The 10,398-nt window shown below is 52.3% G+C and overlaps 1 protein-coding gene across 1 annotated transcript; it reads right to left on the bottom strand.

Annotated features, from left to right (window-relative positions):
* Positions 1-2,741: 2,741 nt before the first annotated feature.
* Positions 2,742-3,336, bottom strand: LOC120975589 (protein BZR1 homolog 1-like). The gene is made up of 2 exons (XM_040402226.1): positions 2,992-3,336; positions 2,742-2,906 (listed from the first exon to the last, which is right to left on the bottom strand). Exons 1-2 carry the CDS (start codon positions 3,334-3,336, stop codon positions 2,742-2,744), a joined length of 510 nt encoding a protein of 169 aa, XP_040258160.1.
* Between the last annotated feature and the right edge of the window lie 7,062 nt (positions 3,337-10,398).

Below are 10,398 nucleotides of genomic sequence, written 5' to 3'. Positions count from 1 at the left end.
TTACGAGCTGGATGTATCTCCTGAGCCAATTTTAGCTTTTGTAGCTTTTGTAGTGTTCTTGAATTCCCCCTCCCCTTACCCCTACTTTTCTCTCTTTCAAATGGCTGCTTATAGCCATGGCACCACGGTGCTCAATGTAAGCTTCATGTAATCGACCACCTGGTCCCAGGCCTAGGCCTGTTTTGAAATATATAAGGTAGAACCTCATCTACCTTTCATTTCAAAAAAAAAATGACTGAAGTTGTTTCATTAAACATGTCCTTCAATTTGTGTGAAGTTGTTCAGACTTTTCTTTGAATGTTTACTTTAGTTGCGTAAAAGAGGATTATGAGTGATGTTTTTTTAGCTGATTATGAGTAATGTTTGGTTTCATGCAAGACCAAGGAAGGAATAAGAAGCAAATTATAACACTTCAGTTCATGGTCTAGGAGAGCAGGAAAGCACACATCCATCTTTGTGATATTCTCATGCATAATACTAACACTACGTACAGAATCTCTCAATAGTCTAGATGGGTAATCAGTAATGGTTAGTAATTCATATTTCTGCTTCACCTTTCAGTTAAAGTATTTGTTGCCCAAGTGAGCATCATATTACAGGAATTTTATAATTCATTAAGCTATAGGTGTGTTTTAATATCTCAGTACATGGATCAGATTTTTGAGGTCTTACTTGATAATACTCTCAGTTAAGTTTATCACCAACTATGTTGAACCACATTTAAGTTATACTCCCTCCGTTTCTAAATATAAGCCTTTTTAGAGATTACAATATGAACTACATACGGAGGGAGTATTTGTTTGTCCAGATGATTCCATATACTGCATTTTGTTTGCACAATCCATCACCGAGCATGTATTTGTTTTAACTGAGCACTGCAACGAATCTGATATTTACCTCAGGACGGTAAGAAAAAAATAATTAATGACAAGGTATTAGAATAATCTAGACATTATTTTAGCGTATGTTTTGAAGTATAAATGGTGGAAATGTCACAGGTCATGGTCATCTTGTTTCTATGCATATAAATTTCATGGCCAGCTTCTTAGCTTAGCAGCTGATGGTTGGCTCTCCTATCTAACTGTCTAACTTGCTTTGACCAGGTGATGTTGATATCCTAGAAATCATGTGACCATCACCCGCTGTTCAATATTGTATTTGGCCATTCTGCTATTTGTGTGTGCCTGCACCTTGCAGTATATGGTTCTTCTCCTGTTCATTATGGCAGTGAAATTCTAGCTACGACAAGGTATTATTCTGAGGCCAGGTTATTTCCTATTTGATGTTTGGTGAATGGTTCTTCTTCATGCTTTCAGTTTCAGTAGCATTTCACTAATAATCCTTATAGAGACTCATTTGGATGGTTTAAGGAAAGGATCTCATTTCTCAACAGCAAACTGCACTAGGACATCTTGGACCTATTCTCCGCATTTTTAAGCTAGGTGAGTTGGACAGCATGTCATCGGGGAAAAACCATTTCTTCCTTCCAATTTGTGGGCTAAATTTGTTATCACCATATGTTTAAAATTTTGTGTCAGCCTTGAACTTTTGAGGAATTGTTAGATATGTTGGTGAATGGGCAAGCGGCGCTAGGCATGGCGGGGCAGGAGAGCACCAGAGAGAATGCCGAGGGGGGCAACATAAATGGGAGTTCACCGTTATGCTTGTGTGGTCAGCAACTAGAGCATGGATACAAGAGTACAAGACCTTCATCGTCGACTATGGACATCAGAGCAGAGGAGAAGTCATGATGGACATCAGACCAGTGGAGACGGTGAAGGGGGCAACGAAGTGCATTTTCATTAATTGCAGAATTTTATGTCACCGTCTTTTTATACACGTTGAACTCATCCAATGTGTTTATACATGGGACGAGAAAATATGTATTAGAAGGACCGATATTTATAGCAATACAAGCATAAGTCGTATGCAACATCCACGTGATGAATTACCGTTTATTTGAATTTTACTATCTCTAAATATTAAAAAAATTGGCCCGTGGCAACGCACGGGCATTATACTAGTTGTGATTTAGTGTAAATACACTGAAAAAAGTATTGTAATTAACCTGAAATTGCAGTGATTATAAAACTAGCAATCTCAGAGTTACAGTAAAAATTGCAACACTGTAGTGTCACTGCTCTATAATTTCAGAGGAACTACGTACAGTTATGAAGCTGTTGTAACTTAGATGCAATTACTACCTAAAAACGCACACCATGTATAGGAAAAAAGCCAGCAGAATCAGAAATCACAAGTCAAGGGCTCCAGCCTCCAGGCCATCAGCTAGTAAATCGACAGGGGAACTGAATCCAGCGCTACATCCACGCACCGACCACTACAGCTGCAACATAATTACCAGGAAAATCCACCGCTAAGACCACACATACACCTACATCAAACACCAGGGAATCGAATGAAACCACCAGATCTAGAAGAATCCCCATGGGGAAAGGGAGAAGATGAGGACAACCAACCGAAACCACAAGGCACTGAAGCTGAAATCAAGCTTAAAAAAGAGGAGGAGGAGACCGGAATCGCCGTGGACGGCGAGGAAATCGGCAAGGCCCTCTCTTTCTCTGTGAGCATAAATGAAATAAAAAAAATGGACAAAGAGAGAGCCAGGCGCGGTAATTGGGAGCCCACTTCGGCCCCGCCGCTTCCATTTCCATGGCTACTCTCTGAGCATATTCCAACGACATGTAGGTGGAGGAGAGGGTGATGGTCCGATCTAAAGGTGGCTACATGTAGGTGAAGGAGAGGGTGAGCTCGAGTGATATCTTGTGCTTCGGCTCCGCCTCCGGCAGCGGCTGGTGGATGTCCCCCGCTGTTGCCTCCGTCGCCCCGCTGTGCGAGGACGGCTGCGGATGGTCGGAGCTACCGCCGGTGCCGGCGCCTGAAGAACGCTGCGGAGGAGGAGAGCAAAACTCGTTGAGGAACGCTGCGAGTGTAACCAACGTGGTGTTTTCGGGGCAAGAAGCCTGTCGATACCTCGTGGCACCGCGTGACGTTGCCTTCGTCGTCGACGAGGTAGCCCGCCTCGGCGCAGAGCGCCCGGAGCACGTCGTTCTGGTCGGCGTGCTTGGGCAGCGCGTACCCGGCGTTGGCGCGCAGGCCAGCGTAGATCCTGGTGGCCACCTGCCGCCGGCGCCGCTCCCGCTGCCGGTTGTTCTCCCGCTCCCGCGGCGTCGGGTGCCGGAGCGACGTCTTCACCGCGCCGCCCCGCGCCTGCCGCCGCACCGTCCACGGGCCCCGCGTCGACCGGATGCAGCCCCTCCTCCCCGCCGCCACCGCCACCGCCATGGCCTCCTCTTCCCCTGCTCCAGCCACCTCCATTGGCGCCATGATCGACTTCGCCACTCCTTCCATTGGCTCCTGTTGGCTACTTAGCTCGATCCTTCTAGCTCCCACTCCACACTGTGTACTGATATTTATAGGGGAGCCTGAGGCTTGTTGCGACCTGGTTGTACCATCTGTTTTGGACTAATTTGCCCCTGTGCATGCCCGGACACTTGCTGCATGCTATGGGACTTGGGTGGGCGCTTTTCTCTTCCCCAGGCGCAGGCCATGGGCCCATTTGCATGGCGATTTGATTCGCTGGAGAGGGGTTCGGCTCAGCTGCACAGAAGAGATCGCCATGCGTCCTTGGTCCAACCACCTCCAGTTAAGTTGGATTATTCGCTGGTCCTTCCTCGCCTGGCATACGCAAAAGGAATACTACTGATTTACTGAATCGCTTCACACAAGAGAATGGTTGCTAGCAAAGACGGTTTCCTGCAACGTCCGGCGGCCGCCGCGGCAACAGAGAAGGAGGGCGGGCACGATTAGGAGCACGTCGCGGATGCCTGATGCGGAGCACTCGTTGCACAATAATTCGTGCAGGGAGCCCTGCAGCCGCTGCCAGGATAACGCATGCGCATGCGGCAGACGCGGGGCAAGATTGGAAACAAGTGCGAGAAAACGGCAACGCGCAGAAGAAACGGAGGGAGTGCATACACACTTAATCTGAGTGAGAGAGCGTGAGTGACAGGGTGAGGGAATAAGGTGGTTGGCGCCTGAAGGCAGCATGTAACATCTGTGTGGCGTTGGGTGGTACGCTACACACCTGCATGCATGCATGCTAGGGGTTAAATCAAGGAGGAATCAAAACGCCGGCATGAAGCAGCCATTGGGCCCAGTACAGTACTTCCAGGAGCATGAAGCCAATTGGAAATGAGTGGCACACTCAGGTAAAAATGATTGATTGGAAGTGAGTAGTACACTGAGATGAAAATGATTGATTGGGGGAATCATTCTCTTATCTATACATTTTTCATTGGCTTCTTGCCCACATTTGGATCCTGCCTGCTTTGGCTTTCGGGTTACCCACTTTGCTACCTAGTACATGCATATGCAGGTCTAGAGCCTAGACTCAAGTAGTGTGTACTTGGCCTATCTATTCTAGCCTGGTGAGTGGGTGGTTGCCTAGCTAGAGGAACATGCAGTGCATGTATACAAGAAATTCAGGGTTAAGTTTCTAGCCATGCATGCATGCATGAGATACACATGATGCCAGTGTCAGAGATTTTATCATGCTTAGTACAAAAGTACTCCTCGGATTAGTTGGGTGGTCAAAAGGGAGGAGGAACCACCCAATCTTGATGCATGCCTCGTGGGTCATGACTTGTGTGCACACAGGAATCTCACAGTTTTTCATGCATGCATGCATGCATGCACCCTACGTTTTGGTCACGGCTCAGGTGTGCCGGACGGCCACGCCCACACTCACACTGCACATGTCTGCTTGAGAGTGCATGATGACCAGAGAGGATTTAACCACACACAATTAACGCCCGTATCCTACACGCAGAGAGCAGGATTAAGCTGAAACCTCTTGTCCGAAAATACTCCCTCCGTCTCAAAATGTAATATCATTCTTTACACTAATAGGATTTGCTGATATTTAGTTAAAGTCGGCCTGACGTTGGTTAATTTGATGCATGCAGCAAGAGAGATGCCACTGCGTATGGAATTTAACCGCGCGGGTAAAGTGGCACGTATGGTAGGCGGAATAGGAGAAGGACCGAGGTAAAAGAAAGTCACCGCTCCGCGCTTTCGCAGCTTCATATGCATTTTTCGGGATGATGCAACTTTAAGCTGATCTCTCTTGTTTTCCTTCTTATCTACTGCTATCTTCGAGTGTTACGCGAATGTGCAGCATATTTACCAGCACACCATATTTTTTTGTCACATTGCTGTCGCATGCGTTGTGCTTGTAAGGTTTCACAGAGTACGTGAGTAGTAAGTTCAGTTTCAGTGCGTGCGTTAAGAGCATCTTTCGTCCGCCCGCGTCCGTTTGGGTCGGCGCGAAAAAAAGTGGCGGCCCAACACGCCGACCCAAACTTAAATTGTGTCCGCCCGGCGTCCGCGCCGACCCATTTCCGGCCCAAAATTGTGCCTGGAATGCGTCGGAGCGGACGCGAAGCGGACGCACCACGCGTCTCCTCGCCGTCCGCCGCGTCCCCATCTGGCAGCCGTCCAACTACGACGGTCAACATAATTTATGACGACCGCCCATCTTGGCCCACGCGTCAGCGATGGCGGTCGTCCTTTTTTAAGCCGGGCGTGCGGCGGGGCCGTCCTCATCCACTACCACTCGCCCCCCGTCCCCATCTGGCCACCCCTGCCCCCCACGCCGGCGACAACCCTAGCCACCACCGGCATGGGTTTCTTCTCCGGCATCGGCAGCAGCCGCAAGGGCAAAGCCCCCGCCCGCCATTCCCCCTCCCTCCCCGCGCTGGCGTGCGCTCCCCGGCAGAGGTAGCGCATCAACGTGCTGTTGCACCAGGCCGAGTGGCACTGGCACCACCGCGTGCCTCTGCCGTACCCGGACGTGACGCTGCCGCATGACTGGCATTTGGATCCGGAGAGGATCCCAGTGCCAGCGGCGCCGCGGACGGCAAGGGCCCATGCGGAGGAGGTGCGGCGCCGGCGGGCGTTGCTGGCGTCGGAGCAGCGCGCCGACCCGCACTTCGCCGTCGACTCGCCCAACTGGGCTCGATGGTTCGCCTTCGAGCACGAGGAGGCGAGGCGGCGCTGCGTCCGCGGCGTCGACCATAGCCTGCCGCCGCCCGCGCTCGTCGTCCGCGACCATAGCCTACCAGGCGGCCATCAAGGAGAGCGAGGAGGAGGAGCGGCGAGGGAGGCGGACGAGGCGGCTTTCGAGGCTGCCATGGCGGAGGCCATGGCCCTCTCCGCGGCGGGCGACTGCGTCGTGCCGCCGGTGGCCCCACCGTCCCCGCCCAAAGCCGAGCCGAAGGAGCCGACCTACCTCGAGCGCTACTCCTGGACCGGAGTAGTGCGCGAGTGGGTCAGCGCTCCGCCGATCTGGCTCGGGCGACGGAGAAGCAGGAGGCGGCCTACCTCGACCACTGGCGCCGCGTTCGGCTGGTCGAGGAGCGCCGGGAGGGCGAGCGCCTGCAGATGCTCGAGCGCGAGGCCGAAGAGGAGGCGCGCCAGGCCTAGGCAGCGGCAGCGCAGGCAGCGGCGGCAAAGCCCGACATCACCGCCTTCTGGAACACGGCGTTCCCCTGGACCGGCCCTGCGCCGACGTTGATCGACCTCACCGGTCCCGACGCAGACGCCGCCGCCGTCGAGGACGCCTAGGGCAGCGCGTCGTCTAGTTTTTAGTGTTTTAATTAATGTAATGTGGACTTTCGCCGGCCTTCGTGACCGGTTTTTATATTTAATTAAATGCATGTATTTATTTTCAAAATGCTTGCAATACTTTTTTTTACGCGCCAATGAAATGGGTCGGGTCAGTGTTGGGCGCTCGCGCCGACCCAAACATAGCGCCGGACGTTTGTGTCCTCCGGGCCGACCCAAACGGACAAAAAGCGAACAAAAGCACCGTCCGTTTGGGTCGGCCCGATGGAGTTGCTCTACGCAAAGTCACAGCTCAAATTCCCGGATGAACGCACCGCCGCCGGACAGGCCAAGGAAGGAAGCATCAGGTGCCAACGAACAGGCCGAGACGAAAACATCAAGCTAGCAAGATCTCCAACGCTTTTCCATCCGTGGCAAAAAGCGAGAGGTTGTAAAGCCAAAAGGCATAAAGGCTCGAGCACACCCGGACCATCTTGTCTGTCTGTCAGTCTGTCAGAGTCAGGCATATACATCCATCTCGACGTCCACATTCCAGGCGCATGTCCTGCTTGTAAGATGTTCCACGGAGTCGGGCAGGAACTAGTTTTGATTATCCGGCGATGGTATCTCTGACACTGGGACAAGGTGGACGGGACATCCCGCAAAGCCGCTGCGCCGCCCCCGCAAAACGCCAGTGGGCTACCCGCATATCTCTGGCTGCTCAAGCGGACGCGCCGCTTCTGTCCAGCGGACTGACTACCCGCAAACCTCGTTTCCTCTTCTCCGAGGAAAAATGTCGCATCTCTCTCCTGATGGGAAAGGTTTCCACGGCAGCGACGCCGACGTGATGCTCTTCCCCCCGCCCACCTACAAGCTGCGATATCCCCCGAGAATCCAACTCACACCCAAGTAAAACAGCATGAAGCAAGAAACCAAACAGTCGTTTGTAATCCTGCTGAGTTTACTGAACGGGCATCATGTTTCAGAATGTTGATGATTCTCTCGATGTGCACCGAATTTGTGTCTTGTGTATTTCTGAACCTTTTGTCTTACTGAATGAGAAGAAATCAAGCAAAACGTTGAGTTTACTGAATCTTGTGCCATTTTGTGCACTGGCTAGTGATCTTCGGCTGTACATAGACTGCAGTAGTTTGTGTCTTTCTGTAACTGAAAAGTAGACAAGCGTCATCGGCTGCACTTAGAGCCATAGTTTTAAATAGGCGGCTCGCTATAGCCGCTATAGCCTTTTCAGCAGGGTGCCGCTAAATGGCCACCTTTATAAATAGCCCGCTATAACTCTGTTATAACTGATTTAGAGGCCCGCCGCTATTTTCTATAGCCCGCTATTTAAAACATTGTTAGAGCATCTACGGCCGCACTTAGCAAATCCGACACCTCAAACATCCGCGAACACGTCACCAGTACGCCTCAAATAATTCATTCCACAACCGGATATCTCAAATTAGAAGCCTCAAATCCATACTATTACATGCAATGTAAAACCTATTCTAAGCGGAGCTCGTCCGGCTCCACCATGGCCATGTCCGGCAGCCAGCTGCGCTCCCCAGAGTGTCAGTCCGGTCGCCTGCAAGGTAGAGTAGGGCATGGGACACGAGCTGGCTCACGGATTCAAGGCGTCGCCGTCTCCCATGCCCTACCCTTCCTCATCGGAGCCCGTAATACGGACGGTGCCAGCGGACGTCAGATCGATGAAGGATCCGTTCTGAGACGAGCAGACGACATCCACCACGACGCGGTTGCGGTGCCCAGACTGGTGCACTATACGAGGTGTCGGAGAATGTGACTCCACCTCGCCAACGTCCATCCCGCGCCCGCTGCCTCACACGGCGGGCATGCTGCGCATGTTTACGTCGGACGACAACCATGTTTATTCCATCGCCTCGGCGCGCCAACAAAGGGGTTGCGCATCCGCCGCCGTGTTTGGACGCCAGACAGACCGCACCGCCTCCGGTGAGGCAGTGATGGCACACCTAGCGTCGGATCCATGCACCATTTGGGTGGACACAATGGATTCCCGACGGAAGGATTTCGAGCGCTGTCGTCGGGCGGCTCCTCCCGGGAGCGGCGGAGTGCAAGCCGGATGACTATCTCCTCTTCGGGGCTACGCGGGATGAGCTCGGGGTCGACAGATCTGGAGGTGTAAAACTCTAATCCGCTGCCCGCTATGCCGGAAAAAGCCGCGATACCCTGTGAGCCGCACCGGAGCTACTCCTACCCGAGAACGGCAGCCCCAGTTTCTTTTGCAGTCCTCGGCCGTCCATCCATCGATGTCACTTCGGGAAAACCTGAGCTCACGAGCAAAAGGGCGCCGACGCCCGACGAGTGATGATGATTGTGCCGACGGCTGATGTCTGCGTGATGAACTCATGAGCAAAAGGAAGCGCGCCGGGGACTGCAAATGGGATTATGAACGATAACACTAAGAGCATCTCCAGCCACGCCCCCAACAGCCCCCCCAGGCGACTTTTTCGGCGCCGGTGCCGAAAAAACACCCCAATCGCGCCCCCAGGACGCCGAAATCCGCCGGCTCGGCCCGTTTTTGGGCCCTGCGATCGCAAGCCGAACCCGACGCACTGGGGGGCGCTCAGGCCAGCGCAAGGTAAAAGCACGTCTGGCCCACACCGTCAGGCGAAAAGTCAACTCTTTCTCCCAAATTCGCCTCCCACCCCCCACGCGCTCGGCCGCGAACCGGCTGATCCCGGCGCCGCCCGCCGCCCGCCGCCCGCCACCGCTAGATAGCCCATCCTCGCCGGAAAAAGAGTAGAGGTTTCGCCGAGGCAGCCTCTCCACCACCGGCTAGGCGATTTTTCCGCGAAGGGGCGTTGTAGCGGCGGGTACGCGCCCACGGTGCCCGCAAGTGTTGGAAATATGCCCTAGAGGCAATAATAAATAGGTTATTATTATATTTCCTTGTTCATGATAATCGTTTATTATCCATGCTAGAATTGTATTGATAGGAAACTCAGATACATGTGTGGATACATAGACAACACCATGTCCCTAGTAAGCCTCTAGTTGACTGGCTCGTTGATCAATAGATGGTTACGGTTTCCTGACCATGGACATTGGATGTCGTTGATAACGGGATCACATCATTAGGAGAATGATGTGATGGACAAGACCCAATCCTAAGCCTAGCACAAGATCGTGTAGTTCGTTTGCTCAGAGCTTTTCTAATGTCAAGTATCAGTTCCTTAGACCATGAGATTGTGCAACTCCCGGATACCGTAGGAATGCTTTGGGTGTACCAAACGTCACAACGTAACTGGGTGACTATAAAGGTGCACTACAGGTATCTCCGAAAGTGTCTGTTGGGTTGGCACGAATCGAGACTGGGATTTGTCACTCTGTGTAAACGGAGAGGTATCTCTGGGCCCACTCGGTAGGACATCATCATAATGTGCACAATGTGACCAAGGAGTTGATCACGGGATGATGTGAGTTACGGAACGAGTAAAGAGACTTGCCGGTAACGAGATTGAACAAGGTATAGGGATACCGACGATCGAATCTCGGGCAAGTAACATACCGATGGACAAAGGGAATTGCATACGGGATTGATTGAATCCCCGACATCGTGGTTCATCCGATGAGATCATCATGGAACATGTGGGAGCCAACATGGGTATCCAGATCCCGCTGTTGGTTATTGACCGGAGAACGTCTCGGTCATGTCTGCATGGTTCCCGAACCCGTAGGGTCTACACGCTTAAGGTTCGATGACGCTAGGGTTATAGGGAAAGTTTGTACGTG

This window comes from Aegilops tauschii, chromosome 3, assembly GCF_002575655.3.
Source record: "Aegilops tauschii subsp. strangulata cultivar AL8/78 chromosome 3, Aet v6.0, whole genome shotgun sequence".
NCBI classification, from domain to species: domain Eukaryota; kingdom Viridiplantae; phylum Streptophyta; class Magnoliopsida; order Poales; family Poaceae; genus Aegilops; species Aegilops tauschii.
The sequence above is the reverse complement of the archived record's forward strand: the minus strand, read 5'-3'. Positions and strand labels throughout refer to the sequence as shown.